This window comes from Podarcis vaucheri, assembly GCF_965113315.1.
Source record: "Podarcis vaucheri genome assembly, chromosome: 17".
Taxonomy (NCBI): domain Eukaryota; kingdom Metazoa; phylum Chordata; class Lepidosauria; order Squamata; family Lacertidae; genus Podarcis; species Podarcis vaucheri.
The window spans coordinates 8,528,830-8,550,125 of record NC_138755.1 but is presented as its reverse complement, the minus strand read 5'-3'; the positions used below and the strand labels follow the sequence as shown (position 1 = coordinate 8,550,125).

At 45.7% G+C, this 21,296-nt stretch overlaps 2 protein-coding genes across 6 annotated transcripts in view; one reads left to right on the top strand and one right to left on the bottom strand.

Moving 5' to 3' along the window:
* Positions 1–21,296, top strand: part of DENND1C (DENN domain containing 1C) — a 65,547-nt gene that overhangs the window by 38,206 nt on the left and 6,045 nt on the right. For 2 of the 5 annotated variants that reach the window (XR_014214993.1, XR_014214994.1), the window contains 7 exons: positions 2,229–2,300; positions 4,843–4,899; positions 7,947–8,084; positions 11,604–11,659; positions 15,127–15,349; positions 15,443–16,321; positions 16,654–17,059. Coding sequence is in view for 1 of the 5 variants with exons in the window: in XM_082205413.1 (XP_082061539.1) it covers positions 2,229–2,300; positions 4,843–4,899; positions 7,947–8,084; positions 11,604–11,659; positions 15,127–15,349; positions 15,443–16,039 (1,143 nt within the window). In the remaining 4 variants the exon portion in view is untranslated. Of the gene's footprint in view, positions 1–2,228; positions 2,301–4,842; positions 4,900–7,946; positions 8,085–11,603; positions 11,660–15,126; positions 15,350–15,442; positions 16,322–16,653; positions 17,060–21,296 lie in introns of those variants that run through there. The other 3 variants (XR_014214992.1, XR_014214991.1, XM_082205413.1) reach the window with 3 other exon arrangements.
* Positions 19,011–21,296, bottom strand: part of CRB3 (crumbs cell polarity complex component 3) — a 28,624-nt gene continuing 26,338 nt past the window's right edge. Inside the window, exon 5 of the mRNA XM_082205589.1 lies at positions 19,011–19,365. Within this exon, the coding sequence (XP_082061715.1) occupies positions 19,282–19,365 (84 nt within the window). The 3' untranslated portion in view covers positions 19,011–19,281. The remainder of the gene's footprint in view (positions 19,366–21,296) is intronic.

Here is a 21,296-nt window from a genome sequence, read left to right as displayed (position 1 = left end):
GAGAAGAGAAGACTCCCTGGAAAAGACACTGATGTTGGGAAAGATGGAGGGCACAAGGAGAAGGGGACGACAGAGGACGAGATGGTTGGATGGTGTTCTTGAAGCTACCAGCATGAGTTTGACCAAACTGCGAGAGGCAGTGGAGGACAGAAGTGCCTGGCGTGCTCTGGTCCATGGGGTCACGAAAAGTCGGACACGACTAAACGACTAAACAACAACAAAACATTCATCTCAGGATAATACCACACAAACATGGAAAGCTCTTCAACACTTTTTATTCTCATCTTTTTAAAAAATGTGACTTGACTTCAGGGAGGTTTGGTTTTGTATTTTTGTCTTGAGAGAGGCTACAAATAGATTTTGCTTTGATTAACAGTACGCCCATAAACATGCTTGTGCTGTTGAGGAAGAAAACCTAAGCAAGGGGTTTGCCCAAGGCCACTTGTGGCAGATGTGGGACTTGAACCCCTCTCTTCCAGATCCAAGCCCAGCTCTAGATGTCTGGGTCCCTTGACCTTGCAATGAGTAGGTAAAAAAAAAAGAAAGGTAAATGACCCCTGGATGGTTAAGTCCAGTCAAAGGCAACTATGGGTTTGCGGTGCTCATCTCGCTTTCGGGCCAAGAGAGCCAGAGTTTGTCCACATGGGTCATGTGGTCAGCATGACTAAACCGCTTCTGGCACAATGGAACACCGTGACGTAAACCAGAGCTCATGGAAATGCCATTTGCCTTCCCACTGCAGTGGTACCTATTTATCTACTTGCACTGGTGTGCTTTCGAACTGCTAGGTTGGCAGAAGCTGGAAAAGGGGAATGGGAGCTCACCCAGTTGCGGGGATTTGAACCGCTGACCTTCTGATTGGAAAGCCTAAGAGGCTCAGTGGTTTAGACCACAGCGCCACCTGCATCCCATGCAATGAATAGAATTCACCCAGCCATGAGCCACCATTAAGTGTAGCAGAGTGGGAGCGGTCAGGTTCTGACCATTGCACAGGAGAGGGGGCTGGCCACAGGGAATCGCAGTTGGAGCAGGGTCTGGAGCCAAGAAATCAGTGGTGCAATTCTGCCAATCCACCAGGGAGGGAAGGGTGAACACAGGCCTCCTGGATTCTCCGAGCTCTGTGTTTTTGTCCTTGATGTGGGCTGGTGAAGTTTAATAGCTAAGAGTCAGAGCATGAATTTCTCTCTCAACATCAGCACGCACACACCCCGATCTGTAGTATGGAGGTAATAGTAGTGACCTACTTTGCAAGATTCTTGCTTTTTTTGGTTCCATTATTATTATTATTATTATTATTATTATTATTATTATTATTACAAAGTAATAATAATAAATATGTAAGAATAAAAATGTGCACCCCACCACCAAGACCATTCCATTGTAACTATCCAAACTCCCAAAATTTCAACACCTCTTGTGATGGTTTGACCCCTTTCCGTTTTAACAGTACAGATTCTACAAATACCTTCCACATCTCCTCAAAATCATTTCTCCTGCATATTCCCCGTCTTACCTTAATGGCATATGTTACTTTATCATTACTAGCTGTATCCCACACGTCTTCCATTTTATATTCTGCTCGCCCCTTCCAATTCCAAGCTATCATAATTTGTGCAGCTGTCAATAAATTTGTGAGCAGGTCCTTCATAGCCTGCGAAACTTCCTCCCCATGGTAAATTGATAATAATGCTACCTCTGGAATTTTGGTCAGCTTTAACCCAGTGATTTCTGTTATCTTTGAGACTGTTGCTTTTAAGGATTGCAACAAGATGATGTCCAGAGAAGTACCGTATTTTTCGCTCTGTAACACGCACCTGACCATAACACGCATGTAGTTTTTAGAGGAGGAAAGTCCGTAGGCATGCAACCCGTAGGCATTCCCTCCATAACACGCACAGACATTTCCCCTTACTTTTTAGGAGGAAAAAAGTGAGTGTTATGGTGCAAAAAATACGGTAGCTGCTGTGGTGTGTGGCAGCAAAAAGTCTTGTGGCACCTGAAAGACTGTAACAAATTTAAGGAATCAGCTTTTATGGACTGTAGTTTGCACAAGCCGACACACACAGGGCAGGGGACTTGCTCCCTCCCTGTGCATCAAATGATTGTCTCAGTGGCCAGGAATTAAATCAAGCTCCCTTGCTAGCATCCTTGCCCACTAGTGTCTTTTCAGTGTGTTGTTCCTAATAGATGTGTGCCTCAGCTTCATCTCTCTCTCTCTCTCTCCTTAGAAAGGTGGAGGAGCCCTGATAAGTACCGTGAAAAACAAGGCCAATCCAGCTGTCAGGAATGCATATCAATATGTAAGGCATTTTTTTCCTTCACAGAATCACATACTTGTAGAGTTAGAAAAGACCCTATGGGTCATCTGGTTCTTGCAATGCAGGAATCTCAACGCAAGTATCCATCATGGATGGCCATCCAATCTCTGCTTAAAATTCTCCAAGGAAGGAAAGTCCACAACCTCTCGAGGGAGTCCGTTCCACTGTTGAATAGCTCTTACTGTCAGAAAAAGTTTTCCCTGATACAGTATTTATTCAGAATCTCCTTTCTTGTAACTTGAAGCCATTGGTTCGGTTCCTAGCCTCCAGAGCAAGAGAAAACGAGCTTGCTCCATCCTCCATGTGTTAACAGAGAAATCTGAGGGCTCCCTTGGACAAAAAACAAGGACACCAGCCAGGAATACCAGAGCAAAACAGCAGCCAGTAGGCTTGGTCTTTATTGAAGACTGCCGTGACAGGACTCCCACCTGCCACAAGGTGAAACAAGATGGAAGCCCCGAACAAAAGAGCCCCCAAACTTTTATTAGCTGCTAATTCCCATGTTACACCCCCCCAAACTACATCACTCATACATCATGGTTACGTCATGAAAGGGGAGGTCTGGTGGCAGTAATCTGATCATCCTGGACCCTGCCCCATGGGTCCCCTTGCCCTCAACCAAACACCCATCAAGTGTAACAAAAAAAGATCTTTCAATTTTCCTGTTTCCCAGCCAAGTTAATCACACCCTTTTGTCTTCATCTGGGTTTGTTATTTCTGGAATGGCTACCTGCCTGGCACTCAGGTATCAGGATGCCAGGGATTATCACTCAGGCAGAGGGGCTGCTGAGTAGATGAGCTCACATGTCTATATGAATTTCTGAAGTTTTCCCAGTGATAGATACATTTATCAGTGAATTGTTACATTTGGTATTGTGCAGCAGAGGCCCTTTGAATAGATAGGAAGAAACTGTGATGAAGTGTTTTGTGCGGACAAATCACAAAAGTCACAAAAGTGATTGTGCTGGTTTTGGTAGTGGGCTGCATGTGCATGATATCTGCTGGAGGGGCAACCCCCTCCCCCAACCTGTACATAAATTCCTGCAACACATGTGACAGCCCGTTAGATATTTGAAGATGGCTATCATATCCCCTCTTTTCCAGGGTAAACATCCCCAACTCCCTCAACTGTTCCTCATAAGGCTTAGTTTCCAGACCCTTGATCATCTTGGTTGCCCTCCTCAGCACACATTCCAGGTTGTCAATATCCTTCATAAATTGTGGCACCTAGAACGGGGCACAAGACTCCAGGTGTTGTCTGACCAAGGCAGAGTAGAGTGATACTATTACTTCCCTTGATCTGGATGCTAGACTTCTGTTGATGCAGCCTAGAACAGCATTAGCTTTCTTTTGCTACTGCATCACACTGTTGACTCATGTTAAAGCTTGTGGTCCACTAAGACCCCAAATTTCTCACATGCACTGCTAATAATCCAGGTTCCCTATCTTATATTTGTGCATCTGGTTCTTCCTCAGTGTAGAACTTTATGAACCCTATTGAATTTCATTCTGTTTGTTTGGTCCCAGTTCTGCAGTCTGTTAAGGTTATTTTAATCCTGACTGTGTCTTCTGCAGCATTAGCTACCCGATTTGGTGTCATCTGCAAATTTGATGAGCATCCCCTCAGTTCCCAGCAATCCTTAACAAACTACGTTGCCCAGAATTCTTTCAGGGGGGAAATGTGCTTTGAATGTGCTTTTAAGTACAGCCGTACCTTGGAAGTTGAACAGAATCCATTCCAGAAGTCCGTTCAACTTCCAAAATGTTCAGAAACCAAAGTGTGGCTTCTGATTGGCTGAAGGAAGCTCCTGCAGCCAATCGGAAGCCCCCGTCGGACATTTGGCTTCCAAAAATAGTTCGCAAACCGGAACAGTCACTTCTGGGTTTGCGGCGTTCGGGAGCCAAAACGTTCGAGAACTAAGCTGTTCAAAAACCAAGGTACGACTGTAGTTGCAATGAGGGTTTTGCAAATTCCAACTACTTGGATGCATGCTGAAGACTGCACAAAATGGCTAAGTTTATGCTCTCTTTTTTTACACCCTAAACCTAATGCTCACTCCTTGTGTGTGCAGCCTTGAGAAGCTACACATTTCAACTGACTGATCTATTTTTTCTTTGTCCTTGAAATTCTGGGAAGTATTGAACTAAGTTCTACTCAGAGTAGAACCTTGCGTTAGTTGTGTAGTATATTATTGTCAATGGGCAGGGACAGTAGGCGAAACAGGAAGGTGCAGCCACCCCCTAACACTTCCCCTGTGCTGGAGTCCTGCTTTTCAGGGTCATCCGAATCTCACTGGAATCAGCTGCCATCATTTCTCCTCACTTCTGCAGCGGCAGGGGTAGGCAGGGGGCCTATGGGGGCCCTGCCCCATGGGATTCTGGCACAAGATGGTGGCTGCCTCAGCCCTTCTCATGGGCAGGCCAGCCCTGTCAGTGGGTCTCCTCTGAGTAAAACTAGCTTTGGCCCAAACCCTCTGTTTGGAGTGCTGCATATCTCTTCACACCCCCTCCGTGTTCTGTCTAGGCCAAAGGCCATGCCAAAATGCGGCTGAAGAATATGAGAAGCCGTCTGATGGAAAAGGTAAGCCACCCCAGACTTCTTCCTTAAAATGATTAAAGGTGATGCACTGCTGGACGAGTGTTCAGTGGCTCTTGTTTTTGCATTTGTTTAAAACCCAATTGAAAATTGCTTTTAGAGTTTAATTCTTTTATTAAATTTCTGTTTTACATGTTAGAATATTCACTTAAACAACCTTAAAATATCAATAATAATAATATAATAATATTTTTTTAAAAAAATATATATTTATACCCCACCCTTCCTGGTTTAAAAACCAGGCTCAGGGCGGCTAACAGCAAATTTAAAACACTGATTAAAATGCAACTTGAAAACAGCATAAAACAGCACAGAATACAACATAAAATGCAGCATCAATATCAATAAAATTCAAAAATTCAGGGTCATTGACTTCCCTTCCTCTCTTTCCATGGTTCATTTTGCACAACATAAATCCCTTCATATTTTATATAAACTGAACCATTCAGTATTCCATTATTACATCCATCAAAACTCATTTACACTGTGGAATTTATCTTAATGCTGCCCATGTTTTCAAATAAACACAGTCCCCCCCCCCATATATACAATAAACATTTTCAAATCTTCTTTAAACCTATGTTCTTCTTGTTCTCTTGTTCTAGATGTAAGGTCCACAAGCTGCGCATATTCCATCAATTTAAGTTGCCAGTCTTATTTAGTTGGGACTTCTCTTGTTTTCCATTTTTGGGCTAACGAAATACGAGCCGCGGTAGTGGCATACATAAATAACCTTTTCCAACACCTGGGTGAAAATTGTTTTAAAATATGATTGAATGTTTTACGAACAGAAGAAGAGCCTATTGGATCAGGCCGATGCTCTACCTAGTCTAGCATCGTGTTTTCACCTTGGCCAGCCAGGTGTTTCTTGGAAACCCGCAAGTGCAACAAGAGCAACACTCTCCCTTCTTGTGGTTTCCAGCAACTGATGTTCAGCAGCATTAATGCCTCCAACTGTAGAGGCATAACATACGGTAGTCATCATGGCTGGTAGCCATCCATAGTCCTCACCTCCAGGAATTTGTCTAATCCTCTTTTAAAGCCATTGGGGTGGGTGACCACCACTTACTCCTGTGGGAGGGAGTTCCATAGATTAACTAAGCACAGTGGCGGAGGAACCCTCTCCAGCACCCAGGATGGGATGCCAAGTGGCAGGGCAAACTGCCCAATGGTGCACATGCAGCAGTCCATACGGTCGCCGTGGGAGAGGACGCCCGTACGGACGGTGTGCGAGAGAGGCAGCCATACTAACTGCGTGCGCACACTCAGCCACTCTACAGCTGGGGGGCAGTGGGTCATCTTGTCACACACACCCCAAGTGATGCCCAGGGCGGCCTGCCCCGCCTTTCTACACCCTTGACTATGCGCTGCATGAATAAGTACTAAACGGCTGTGATCCTGTATACCTGAAGGAGCGTCTCCACCCCCATTGTCCAGCCTGGACACTGAGGTCCAGCGCCGAGGGCCTTCTGGAGTTCCTTCACTGCGAGACGTGAGGTTACAGGGAACCAGGCAGAGGGCCTTCTCGGTAGTGGCACCCGCCCTGTGGAACGCCCTCCCACCAGATGTCAAAGAGAAAAATAACTACCAAACTTTTAGAAGACATCTGAAGGCAGCCCTGTTTAGGGAAGCTTTTAATGTTTGATGCTGTATTGTGCTTTTAATTTTTGGTTGGGAGCTGCCCAGAGTGGCAGGTAAAACCCAGCCAGATGGGTGGGGTATAAATTATTATTATTATTATCATCATCATTTTCTTTTATGTGTCCTGAATCTTCCAACACTGTGTTGCCAGGGGCAGGGGAGACACTTTTCTCTATCCGCTTTCTCTATTCCATGCATAATTTTATAATTCCTTTCCAATTCTGTGCTGCTAGTAGACATGCTGCTGCTCAAAGAAAAGTAACCAAGGTCCAATTGCCCTTCTTTAAAAACAGTTAACTATCTTAAACTCAGGGTACATTCCACATATTGACCTGCAATATAGCATATTTCTGTAAATACCCCCTGCCAGAAGGGGAGCCAGTGTGGTGTAGTGGTTAAGAGCGGTGGACTTGTAATCTGGGGAACCGGGTTCGCGTCTCCCGCTCCTCCGCATGCAGCTGCTGGGTGACCTTGGGCTAGTCACACTTCTCTGAAGTCTCTCAGCCCCACTCACCTCACAGAGTGTTTGTTGTGGGGGAGGAAAGGAAAGGAGAATGTTAGCCGCTTTGAGAATCCTTTGGGTAGTGATAAAGCAGGATATCAAATCCAAACTCTTCTTTATACACAAGGCTGTTCAAATGAAGTTTTTGAGCTATTTTTAAGGAAGATTGCCCAAAATGACACTGCCGACGTGGGTTGCCATACAACCGGATTTTCCTGGACATTTTTAGCAATTTCCGCCCGGACAGTGCTTCTGACTGCAGTATTCCAGATACATCCAGGAAATTCTGGACATATGGCAACCTTAACTATTGCAGCCTCCCCAGTTAGCTTCTTCTTTGACAAGCTAGCTGCTGGTGTGGGGTCTGGATCAGGGCTGGATTTAGGTTGGATGAAGCCCTAAGCTACTGAAGGTAATGGGGCCCTTTATATGTCCAGCTGTCCTTTGTCAACAACAAATTGCCGCTGTTTTTTTGTGTTGAATATATGTTATATGGTAATTTATGGACCTAATAGGTATCTAAAGCCATTTGCGCATAACAAAATATGTATTTTATCAAAGTAATTATTACAACCAGTCAATGCAGAATGCAGGCACCCTATATATAGAAATGAGCAAATCAGTGATATTTTAGGGAACAGGCTGGCAGGTGGGGCCCATGACTTACATCATAGGAGCCTACACAACACAAAACACTGTTGCTGTACGTAGGTTTTATTTTTTATCTTAAATTTTGGAAATGTACATCCGCTTTCTTTTTCCTTTAGTTTTTTGGGGGGCCCCAAGAGAGTGGAGCCCTAAGCTATAGCTTGTTTAGCTTATACATAAATCCGGCACTGGTCAGGATGGGAAGCAAAGCTTATGCTCAGAATAATCTTGTCCTCTCTAGGATTCCAGTACAGGCCCTCATCGACATCGAGGGCATTCCTCAAACTGTGACCATATCTCCGACCCCATCATGCCCACCAGGAATAGGCAGTCTGAAAGCTTGCAAAGCCGGTTGCCCATCACCCAGCACTTTGGGAAGGTAAGGGGGGAACTGAGTAATTGAAAATGGGTGGGGAGCCTGCATCGCCGCCACCACCCTGGGATAGTGTTGGACTGTAGCTTCCATCATCCCTGGCAGTTGACTGGAGCTGATGGGAACTGGGGATCTTGAAAGGTCATAGTTTCCCTAGAGGAACCGGGTCAAGGGGCACCCGGAAGAGGATTCCCCCAAGAGTGTACAATGGTACCTTGGGTTACAGACGCTTCAGGTTACAGACACCGCTAACCCAGAAACAGTACTTCAGGTTAAGAACTTTGCTTCAGCATGAACAGAAATTGTGTGGCGGCAGTGGGAGGCCCCATTAGCTAAAGTGGTGCCTCAGGTTAAGAACAGTTTCAGGTTAAGAACGGACCTCCGGAAAGAATTAAGTTCTTAACCCGAGGTACCACTGTATCTGCACTGATGCAAATGGGCAGCATGCACTCTGTGCAAATGTGGAGTCACGGATGTTCCTCTTCAGGAGATCAGTGCAAGAACTTGTCTGATAGTCGCAAGCCAGTTGCATCAACAACACAACAGGCAGAATCTGTGACCCGCAGAGGTTGTTGAATTCCAACTCCCCAGTCACTATGGCCCAACAGTCGAGCAATATCTGGCACGCCCAGGTTGCTTACCTCTAACATAGGTGTAATAAATCAAAATCTGCCCTTATTCCCTTATGGGGGACACAAGAGCCCTTATAGAGTCCTTTGTAGGTTCTTCATCGGTCGGAGACAAGAACAGAGGCCAACCAGAGAATATTGAGAAGCAAAGCAGCTTGTAAGCCTGATCTTTATTGAACTGTTGCAACAGGGTGCTCCCCTCACACACAGGAAAAGGAGGACCCAGAACCCAGGTGTGCCCGCCCTTATATAGACATATTAAATTGCCAGCCTTGGAGTCCAAGACTGCCCCCAGACACATCATACCTACATCACAGAAAGGGGTGTAGCTCAAGAGATATCTGAGTGCGTTGTTTACCTCCTGTCTGGCAAGTTACCTGTTAATGCTTACTTGATTGGATACCCTGGGGAGCCTGGCCAGTCTTTTGTAATGATAAATACTTAGTTCCTGAGCCAGGTCACAGGCTCACCCTATTCATACACAGACATACCCTTAAAACGGGATTTGTTAATGAAAAGAAAATGGGGAATCTTTTCCATTTTCCTTTGACTTTGCAGAGAAAACATTTGGTCAGTTTAGGAGTCAAAATGGTTCCAGGACTGTTTTCCTGTGCTGCTTCAGACATGTGGTTTATACATTTATGTACGTGTTTGCTTGGTACATTTATGAACATTTATTATATATATAAGACCTTAATTTTTTATTTCACAGGGGTCAGCAAACTTTTTCAGCAGGGGGCCGGTCCACTGTCCCTCAGACCTTGTGGGGGGCCAGACTATATTTGAAAAAACAAAATGATGCAAAAGCACCACGAGCCCGGTGGCTGCTTACCTGTGTCTTGCCAGCGTCAGGGGCTGGCAACGGTGGCACAATGAGCGGTGCACGAAAGGGCTCTGGAGAGGGTCTGCTTTAAATGGTGGCCGCTCGAGCGCTGCTGCTGCTGGCACCAACAAAGCCCATCCCCCTCCCTCCTCTAGGCAGGGCGAGGAGAAGCAAGGAGGAGGGAGGAGGCACCACCGCTGCCGCCGCCGTGTGAGGGAGAGGGAAAGAACGTACACACTGGCGATCCACGTGGCGATTCCTGGACCGTCTGCAGGCCGGATCCAGAAGGCAATTGGGCCTGATCTGGTCCACGGGCCTTAGTTTACCGATCCATGCTCTAACATAAGGAAATGAGCAGATTAGTGCAGTTCCCATTGTTTATAGAAATGTTCTGCAAGTTTTGCCTCTGTCTGGCTTGTATGTGAATGTGTTGGTTGGTTGGTTGCTTGCATGCATTTATATGCAAAAGGCATCTGTATGCAAAAGTTAAGGAATAAATAAATTGAGAGTAAATAAGTAAAGAAACAGGGGCAGAGGATTTAAAAAAAATGCTACCTTAAGGCTCCCTTGTACAGCTAGCCCCTAAATAAGTTATTCAGAAGGAAGCCCTTATAGGTTCAGTGGGTCTTACCGCCTAATATCCCCTTGCATTCAAAAGTCTACTTGTGACTGTGCTTCTTTGTGTCAAATGTAGAGAGCAGCACTGTAATCATGAGAGCTGAGTTCCCATTTGTAGTGAAAAATAAGTTACAATATGCAAAGCTGAAAGACGGGATAGAAAATTTGGCTGAATTAATTGCACAACACATATGGGCATTGCGTACTATTTAATTGCCACGTCTTCTGCTAAAGAATACTGGAAACTGTAGTTTGTTGAGAGTGCTCAGATATTCTCTGTTGGAGATCCTTAGCTCTCCTTGCAGATCAACAATTCCCTGGTGAGAGGGAATGACTGAAAGTGGGCTTGTTGGCAGTAAAGACACGTGCAGTGTTAAGGATTGCCAGGGATGATGCCTAATGTTTAGGGAAGTTTTTAATGTTTGATGTTTTATCACTTTTTTATTATTAATATTCTGTTGGGAGCCACCCAGAGTGGCCAGAGAAACCCAGCCAGATGGGTGGGGTATAAATAACCAATTATTATTATTATTAGTAGTAGTAGTATTAGTAGTATTATTACTAATGGAGAAAGCAGCCTGGCTGTCCTGAGAGTCTCCAGCTGAATCCATGCCCCACCTTACACTAGAGTGGGGAATATGTAGTTTTGAATCATGGAGAAAGGGCCACTAATCACTAGGACATTTTGTTCTGGACAAGGTGATCAGAACCCTTACAGGTGTGTGTCCAGTGCCAGATTTATGCGTAAGCTAAACAAGCTATAGCTTAGGTAAAGGTAAAGGGACCCCTGACCATTAGGTCCAGTCGTGACCGACTCTGGGGTTGCAGCACTCATCTCGCTTTATTGGCCGAGGGAGCCGGCATACAGCTTCCGGGTCATGTGGCCAGCATGACTAAGCCGCTTCTGGCGAACCAGAGCAGTGCACAGAAACGCTGTTTACCTTCCCGCCGGAGTGGTACCTATTTATCTACTTGCACTTTGAAGTGCTTTCAAACTGCTAGGTTGGCAGGAGCAGGGACCGAGCAACAGGAGCTCACCCCGTCGTGGGGATTCGAACCGCTGACCTTCTGATTGGCAAGTCCTAGGCTCTGTGGTTTAACCCACAGCGCCACCCGCATCCCTCAGGATAAGCTTAGGAGCCCCCCAAAAAAATTAAAGGAAAAAAACCTGGGTGTACATTCCCAAAATATAAGATAAAAAACAAATACCAGTAAAATAAAACCTACATACAGCAACAGTGTTTTGTGTTGTATAGGCTCCTATGATGTAAGTAATGGGCCCCCAATCATTTTAATTTAGAGCTTAATAATTATTTCACTTCTTCTTAATTGTATTTCAGTCCAACAATTACTTTGATAAAATACGTATTTTGTTATGTGCAAATGGCTTTAGATACCTATTAGGTCCATAAATTACCATGTAGCATAAATGTTGTGCTCTCTTTCTCTTCACAGTCTCGCCCCAGGCGACCACAAAGACAGAGCAGCAGTACAGAATTGGAGTCACAAAGGTAAGGCCTGCTTACCCCCGAACTCTCTTTGCTGTTCTCAGCTCTGCTTGCCACATCCTGTGAGTGTTTCAGGGCTGGCCCAGCAGGTGGATCCGAATCTGCTGGGAAATGATCCTACACGAGCCTCGCTGCAATGAATTAGGTTCTGTGACTGGGGGGAAACCATGCTCAGTTAAACCTCATGGGCTACAGTGCTGTGCACACTTAAATCTGAGAATAAGTCTCACTGAGCTCAGAGGAAGTTTCCTAGTTCTGAGTAAACCCATAGGGATGGGAGGATTATCTCTAGGGGAAACCATCACTGCTCTTGGGGGTGTCATTGTACTCCAGAGTTCCACAGATGTTTAAACAAATAATTTCCCAAATGATTAAAAAACAAACAGACCAGTGGCTTTACTCATCTGCTCTTCCAAAAACACTCAGGGATGAGGGATTTGTTGTGTCTTGTTAAATGATTTATAAATAATCACAATCCAGAAACAGCTGCCATCATCTTTTTGTGGTAAAAGCAAAGAGTCTGCTGGCACCTTGAGGAAAAACTGTTTACTGTGTAGTTAATTTGTCTTCTAGGTTTATTATTTTCAAATCTGAAATAATAATTTAGACAGCCAACAGCACATCTCATCCCCTCTGAATCACGCTTCTGTGGATGAATTTATGTATTTATTTATAAACCTTGCTTTTTTAAAAAAGAAGAAGTAAAGAGTAGCATAAGCTTTTATGGTCCAGAGCTCACTGCTAGCAAGCTGTTGCTCTTTTGCCAGTAGGAGTAAATCACATACTAGTAAATTCAAGTTGTGCAGTTAAAGTAGATTTGAAACCCACTCTGCTGCGCCAAATTGAACTTTATGCTGGAAGGAAAGTGATGGGGAAATGTGCAGGTAAAATGAGGGGTGACAATTGCTTGGCATGTTGTCATAACACACAATGAACAGTTCAGAATGAATGCTCAATAGACAAGTTGCCTGGAACCTTTGCTAGATACTGTATTCCCCCCCCCCTAAAAACTGGGTGCGCCCTATGGTCCGGTGCGCCCTATAGTGCGAAAAATACGGTACATTAAATTGTCTCCTATGCCTGGAAAGTGGAAGAAGGAAAAGCAACAACCCTGGAATGCTTCCACATGAGGTGTTTGCTTTGGAATAACCACACTTTTCCCACTGACTTTTTACAGTGCATCAGATGCCATTAGCCAGTCATAGTTCTATTGTGCTTTCCATGAGTAATGGAATGGGTAATATTCCAGCAAAATATTAAAATACAACAATTCATCAAATATTAAAATCTTCCCTAATCAGGGCTGCCTTCAGATGTCTTCTAAAAGTCAGACAGTTGTTTATTTCTTTGACATCTGGTGGGAGGGCATTCCACAGGGCGGGCGCCACCACCGAGAAGGCCCTTTGCCTGGTTCCCTGTAACTTTGCTTCTCACAGTGAGGGAACCACCAGAAGGCCCTCGGCGCTGGACCTCAGTGTCTGGGCTGAACGATGGGGGGTGGAAACGCTCTTTTAGGTATACTGGGCCGAGGCCGTTTAGGGCTTTAAAGGTCAGCACCAACACTTTGAATTGTGCCCGGAAATGTACTGGGAGACAATGTAGGTCTTTCAGGACCGGTGTTATGTGGTCTCGGCGGCCACTCCCAGTCACCAGTCTAGCTGCCGCATTCTGGATTAGTTGCAGTTTCTGGGTCACCTTCAAAGGTAGCCCCACGTAGAGAAGTAGTCCAGGGGTCAGCAACCTTTTTCAGCCATGGGCCGGTCCACCGTCACTCAGACCAGTGGGCTGGACTATATTTTTGGGGGGAAATAATGAACAAATTCCTATGCCCCACAAATAACCCAGAGATGCATTTTAAATAAAAGCACGCATTCTACTCATGTCAAAACACACCGATTCCCGGACCGTCCAAGGGCTGGATTGAGAAAGCGATTGGGCCGCATCCGGCCCCCGGGCCTTAGGTTGCCCACCCCTACAGTAGTCCAAGCGGGACATAACCAGAGCATGCACTGGTTCCTGCCATCTGAGAGCACAGAAAAGCGTTGGAAGGAGAGTAGTAGCACCATCTCTGCAGATTTCCTTAGCACTATTCTCTCTTTTTTTATGGAGAGGCATGTATTTAATGTGCATAGTGATATATCAAATGGGCAGAACATATCCGCCCTCTTCAAAGCGTGGAAAGGTGCCAGGAGCTGCCTATGTAAAAATGCCTCTTTAAAAAAAAACCACAGAAATGCAAGAGATAGCAGGAACTGCGTCCCATTAATAGGCGGAGCCCGGATTAATACCAGAGCGGGTGTGATTAACTTGCAGATAGACAGCACTGGTGAAAAATTAGCATTACAACAAGGCAGAGTGCAAAGTGGGGCATTGCCTTTCTGTAGTGAGATGGCCCCTCCCACAGGATCATATCTGCTAATGAATTCCAATTGTGGCTTCTCTTGAATTCTTTAGCAAACAGGACAATGTCGTACTTGGAGGAGCCGCACAGCCCCTCCTGTAAAGACACATTGAGTTCTGCCCTGTGGCCACCTGAGCCGAGTTTTGTTTTCGTGAAGTCCCTGTGAGTTTTGCTCCACAGACATTTTGCAGAGAGCATGGATGTGGTGAGAGGGTAACAGAGCAGGCCCAAACAAGCTTTTACAGGTCACCTACACCCAAAATAAATTTAGAAGCTGTTCTGTGGTGCAGCTCGACTGCCGTGCAGGTAATGTGATAATTAGCAGTGTTTAGCTCAAGCAATGCCCGGGGCTAGTCTATAAAGGATCGCAACAACGCAAATCCACCTACCAACCTACTGCCTTTCACATGGGAGAGGGGGAACTGAACATACCCAGGTTCAAAACAAGGATGAATTGCCTCTCCAGCTTTCTTCATAAACTACAGCAGTCAAAATCTTTCTGAGCGGGGCCAGAAACAATACAAGGAGGGACAAATAAGGCTGGTTCCCTTGGCCATTGTGTTGTGTGAACATGCTCATCTCCCATGTCACTTTACATGGACCTTTTGAACGTCGTTGTTTTCATGTACCACAAGGGTAGGCAAACCTAAGGCCCAGGTGCCGGAAGCAGCCCAATTGCCTTCTAAATCCGGCCCACGGACTGTCCGAGAATCAGCGTGTTTTTACATGAGTAGAATGTGTGCTTTTATTTAAAATGCATCTCTGGGTTATTTGTGGGGCATAGGAATTTCCCCCCAAAAAATATAGTCCGGCCCCCCACAAGGTCTGAGGGACAGTGGACCAGCCCCCTGCTGAAAAAGGTTGCTGATCCCTGGAGAAGGAGAAGGGACAAGCTATTTATTTGTGGGGCATAGGAATTTGTTTATTTCCCCCCCAAAAAAATAGTCTGGCCCACCACATGGTCTGAGGGACGGTGGACCGGCCCACAGTTGAAAAAGCTGACCCCTGATGTACTGTACAGCATTTTATTCCTGATCACATTTCACATGTGAAACATATATTCTTCCAGGGAAGTTTCCCACTCTTCCAGCTCAAGCTCGCTGGATTGTTCTTTGGAGCCTGGAGAAACTGAAAATCTGCACCCGGACTTCCTGGATACGGGTGGGATTGATCTCTTAGGTGAAATCTTTGAGACTCTAAACTTGCTGGAACCAAGTCAAGCCCAGCGGCCAATCTATGGGACGCGGAGCCTGGACTTCTGCAACCTAGAAGAGAGGAACTTCTATACTAAGGTAAGCCCTCCTAGTTTGGCTCTCTGGGCACCTGTCAAAGAGGCCAAGCATGGACAGCAGCAAATTCCAACTCAGTCTCTTTGTCTGTTGTAGCAGAGGCCCAGCAGGAACACACTCCATGAACCCCTGTCTGAGGAAAAGGATGATGATGATGATGACTCATTGTCCGAGGGCACCCTGCTCCCAGCCTCTCCGGATCAGGAGCATGTGCAGAGTGCTCTGCTAGTGTCCACCAGAGCAGCAGAAAATAGCTGTGAGAAGTGGGACTGTGACGTCCCTGAGCCCGAAGAGATTCCTTGCCCTGAGAAGTCAGCAGTTCCATCGCAAGGGGAGACAGCAGTTGTTACCACTGGCTATGAGCTGCCGCAAGTGGCATGGACCTGGAATATAGACCACGAGAACTCCAGCGCAAATGAAAATGGAACTGAAAGCTGCACTGAGGTGGAGTCCAGACAGGAGTCTAGGACAGACCAGATGCTCAAACTCACTCCAGCCATTGCCACTGCCAAGGTAGAGCCACCAGCAACCAATTGCTCCGCCATCCGATCACCTGCGGCTTTGTCCCAAAGAAAAGTGAATGTGGACACTGACTTCAAGACCAAGCACAGCGTGGTCACTAGACCACCATACCCCTTGACTTCCCGGCCCTTGGCCAAAGTGTCAGAGCTGAAGAAGAAATTTGAGGCCTAGAATGTTCAAAGTGAGGAGTCTCGGAAGAGGAACACCTATCTGCTTTTTTGACTTCCAGGGTGAAGTAGTAGCTTCTGTGGCTGAAGGCTGCACTACAGACCTCTCTGGTGCCACAAGGCAGCTCTGGGCTTTGAAAGGCACTGTGGGAAACACCTCATCGCTCCGGGAATCAATAGTGACTTCTAGAAGCAGAAGTGGGATCTCCTCCTAGTCCCACTGCATAGGACTCGCTTGCTGCCTGACTTGTAACCTGCCCCCTGCTCACTACTAGGAGACAGTACAGTGGTGCCTCGCAAGATGAAAAGAATCCGTTCTGTGATTCTCTTCATCTAGCGGTTTTTTCTTCTTGCGAAGCAAGCCCATTGAAGGATTAGCGGATTAGCACTATTAGCAGCTTTTAGCGGCTTATCTGCTGATCGGATCAGCTGATAAGCGGCTTAGCGGCTTAGAAAAAGGGGGGGGGGAAAAACCAGCAGGAACTCGCAAGACATTGTCATCTTGCGAAGCAAGCCCATAGGAAATTTGTTTTGCGGAGCACCTCCAAAACGGAAAACTCTTTCGTCTAGTGAGTTTTCCGTCTTGCGAGGCATTCGTCTTGCGGGGCACCACTGTAGTGCTTTTTTTCTGGGGATACTCATACACCTGAACATTTTGTGAATCTACCTTTGGCCTCATTGAAGGGCAGAATTTCAATATGAGTAGGAAAATGAGAGTACCCCTAAACATTTTTAAAGAAAAAAGCAGTGTGTGTGTGTTTGTGTGTACGTACATTCATATTCCTGGGACTGGGGGAAAGACTGCTTTAGCACCATTCCTCTCCTAAACACATGAAACTGCTCTTCATGTAACTTTTCCCAATATGGAAACCATATCAGGGAAAGTATGTAACTGGAAAAGGACAAGCTATCATCATGGGCTGGTTCAACATATGCACTGCTTGCCACTCAGTGGCTGCAACATCAGTTAATTTGGGGGGTTGCGCACATGTGAATAAACATAAATAAAACCAAACAACGTTAACTCCAGATGTGGTAATGGCCACTGGTTTTTAGGTAGCAGTATTTAATAAATTCGTGGAACAGCGCAAGTCTGTAGGTTGCTGTTATTTATGCTAGCCAGATAGACCCTCCAAGTTCAAAGTCTCTGAATACCAGCTGCCTGGGCAGGGGTAGCAATGCAAGTGAGTCTGTTTCCTCCATTCACTGTTGGTGGCCTTTCCAGAAACACCTGCCTGTTGCTAAAATCAAATAATTGTAGGTAAAAGTTAATGTAAAGTGCCCCTGGACGGTTAAGTCCAGTGAGAGGCAAATATGGGGTTGCGGCACTCATCTCACTTTCAGGCCGAGGAAGCTGGTGTTAATCCACAGACAGCTTTCTGAGTCATGTGAACAGCATGACTAAATTGCTTCTGGAGCAACGGGCCACCGTAACAGAAACCAGAGTGCATGGAAACACCGTTTACCTTCCCACCACAGTGGTACCTATTTATCTACTTGCGCTGGTGTGCTTTCAAACTGCTAGGTGGGCAGGCGCTGGGACAGAACAACGGGAACTCACCCTGTCACGGGGATTCGAACCGCTGACCTTCTGATCAGCAAGCCCAAGAGGCTCAGTGGTGTAGACCACAGTGCCACCCATGTCCCACAAATAGTTGTATCTTTAGTCTGACCCACCAAAGGCATCCTTACACCCCTGATGTTTTTGCACTGAATCAGTTCATTCCATCATCCTGTGCCTGGGCACTCTAGTGAAATCCATGTAGTTTATTCTGCAGAGATGAAGCCAGACAGTCATCTTACTACTAACTCGGAAACATGTGTGTCTCTTCCAAGTTATAGCAGGCGTATGCAGATGGTAAAACTTGTTTCTCAGAGAATGAATAATGGAGCAGGAAGGAGCGGCCAGGAACAGCCTCTATCAGCATCAGTGCAATGTTTACACAGTGAAGAGCAGCACTTTCTCAAGGGGTACAGATGATACCTATATTTCCAGCCATTCCAAACACTACAGAATCATAGAATCTTAGAGCTGGAGGGGATCCAAAGGCCATCTAGTCCAACCCCCTGAAATGCAGGAATCTTGGCTAAAGCATCCACAACAGAGAGCCATCCAGCCTCTGCTTAAAAACCTAAAAGGAAGGAAAACTTCCTTTCTAGAGGAAAGGTTGCCAGAGGGAGACTAGAGCAAGCAACTATCAGATGGAATATCTGTCCACAATCTCTCTCCCACCTCTTCCTGCTGCTAATAATAATAATAATAATAATAATAATAATAATAATAATAATAATAATTTAATATTTATACGCTGCTCATCTGGCTGGGTTTCCCCAGCCATTCTGGGCAGCATCAAACATTAAAAACTTCCCTTAACAGGGCTGCCTTCAGATGTCTTCTAAAAGTCAGATAGTTGCTTATTTCCTTGACATCTGATGGGAGGGTGTTCCAGAGGGCGGGTGCCACCACCGAGAAGGCCCTCTGCCTGGTTCCCTGTAACTTCGCTTCTTGCAGGGAGAGAACCGCCAGAAGGCCCTCGGAGCTGGACCTCAGTGTCTGGACTGAATGATGGGCCAACAGTTTTTGTTTGGGGGTATTTTTACTTCACAGTGCCCAGCCGACGCACATGAAAGCAGAGGACGTTAGACTTTGCAGATGAGGGTAAGCTTTGAATTTTCTGAGATGACTTGCAAAGGGAATAGGGACCCTATCCCCCACCCCCAATCTTACTGAACTGCAACCTCCATCATCCGCATTTATCCATGGTGGCTGTTTGGGGCTGCTGATTCCCCATCCATGCATTAGAGTACCTGTTGCTGGCACAAGGCATTAGGGAAATAAAGTCATCTGTACATAAGAACTTGCAGGAGTAGGGGAATACTTATGGACAGGGCAGTGCCTATGTTCGCAGAGCACAAGGTAACACCACTGGCTTCCCAGTACGTCTTGTCTTCTCAAAGCATCAACAGAAACCAGCAACAATATAAAAAATCAGTTTATTTTAGGAAAAGGGAGGGGGGAGATTTTCAAGTGAAGAAAGAATAGTGGATGGACTTCGCAATGAGAAGGAAGAGGCAGGTACCCTTCCTTCTCTGTAACAGATGCTAACCGTTCCTCCTCTAGGGTGGAAGCTTTCCATGTTGAGGCATTGCACAATGCTACTGCCTTATGGGGAGATGGATCTGCAAGCAGTGGAGCCTGTTGGCTTGTGGAGGGGGACCTGATCCACCGGGAGATCCACCAGGGAATCATACAGCAATAGTGGTTTCACTTCTGGCATCAGAGTTGCATGTTTTAGCAACTGTCATATTTGATTTGGCTGAGTATCCCACCTGTTCAAGGATGTGAAAGAACAATTGGATCAGGGGTGCAAGGACATACAAGGAGACATCTCAGCATTCAGACTTAGAAGAGCACATTGCTAAGTTGCCTTCTCCCTCCTCCTAAAAAACAGGGACATAATATAACTCGTGCCCATTGCCTTGCCTTTGCAAACAGCTTGGTAAAATGCCTCTCATGGCAAAATGCTACTGAGGACACATCACACAGCCCAACGCAACCTCTGTTGCACATACCTAGATATGACATGCATTTGTACCTTATCAAGCAGACAGTGGTACCTTGGTTGTCAAACTTAATCCGTTCCAGGAGTCCATTTGACTCCCGAAACCATTCGAAAACCAAGGCACAGCTTCCAATTGGCTGCAGGAGCCATTCAGCTTCCAAAGAACGTTCGCAAACCAGAAGACTTACTTCCAGGTTTTCAGCATTTGGGAGCCAAAACATACAAGTCCCAAGGCATTCGGGATCCAAGGTACGACTTTAGATCTAAAAACGTGTGATGAGATTATTATAGTGAAAAGCCAATTGAGATGCTGTCGTATATTGCATTGATTACTGTGGATTGAACCACTAAGTGGAGGACAAAAGCCAATAGACCCATTTACCCATTGGCTTTTGCTTCATTCGGTCTGCATTATAAACATTAACACCCACAATAACTATTCGAGTTTTCTGTGACAGTGGTTTCAAGTTTGGAAAGATATCGTGTAAATAATATTGTTTGAGAAGCTCAAGGAAACCCAGAACTAAAAGCAAGCAGTGTCCCATAAATGCTGTGTCTTTTTAATGATATTTTGTTGGAAACATAACATGAGTGAAGCACAGTGAGAGCCAAACCCCTATTCCTCAAGGATACAGCCACAATTTACAAAGACCTGTGCCAGTGGCTGACACTTTCAAGTGGCAGGCTTTTGGACGGCCTTAGAGCTGCAGATAGCCAAACTGACCCACCGGACAACATTCCCCAGAGATGTTTTCCTACACACATCCCACTGAGGCAAAAGGATGCTGTACAAAAGCCCCACAAGCGCATGCAGGGAAAATTCCTCATGGAAATTTAAATTATATCCCCCCCCCCACTTCAAAAAAGAATCCTGAGAATTGTAGCTCTGTGAGGGGTAAGCTACAGTTCTCAGGATTTTAGGGTGCTTTAAATGTATGGCACAAGTCTTTGTAACCAGCCTTAATTGTCCATTGGTATTTTAGGCTAACTCTACCGAGACAATCTGTTGAGTGGCCCCTCCCTTTAAGAAACGAAAAACAAAACTAGAGGGCAGGTTCATGGACCAAGTGTTTGAAACAGTGGAGACTTCTGAAAGGAAAAAAACAACAACAGGTTTGCTTGCCTGCCCTCATTCACACAGGGTCAACGAGGGCTGAAACACCTGCTATTCTGGCATTTCAAGGGGTTGGATTAAATGACCCCCAAGTTACCTTTCAACTCTACAGTTCTAGGATTCAATGGGAGATTTATCTATTTTTTTATGTATTGTGCAGCTCTGCCAATTTGAGACGGTGTGTCTGTAGGCAAGTTGCAGTCTCCGGCCCACTTTCCCCAGGTAAAACATGGTGCGTTTCCAAATCCAAGAGGCACGGAGGTGGAAACAGAGCAAAGCACAATCACCTTTCCATGGGAGAACTAAGAGAGTCATGGATCAGAAAGGAAGTAAAAAAAAACCAGAGCTGCCCTTAAAAAAAGCTCCCTTAAAGAGACAGGACTTTGGTGGCACAGAACCGCTGAAACCAGTTGTGCAATGCAGTCCTGCCACCTAGTGCCTGTGGTGGAATACGAGAATTTGCCACCCTTTGAACTGTCACTCTTCCACTGAAGCAGGTCCTGTCAGGTTATTTGGTTGACCTGATTAACATCCCATACCCTTTTAAAATGTGGCTCTTTTGGGGGGTATTATTGGGTTATTGT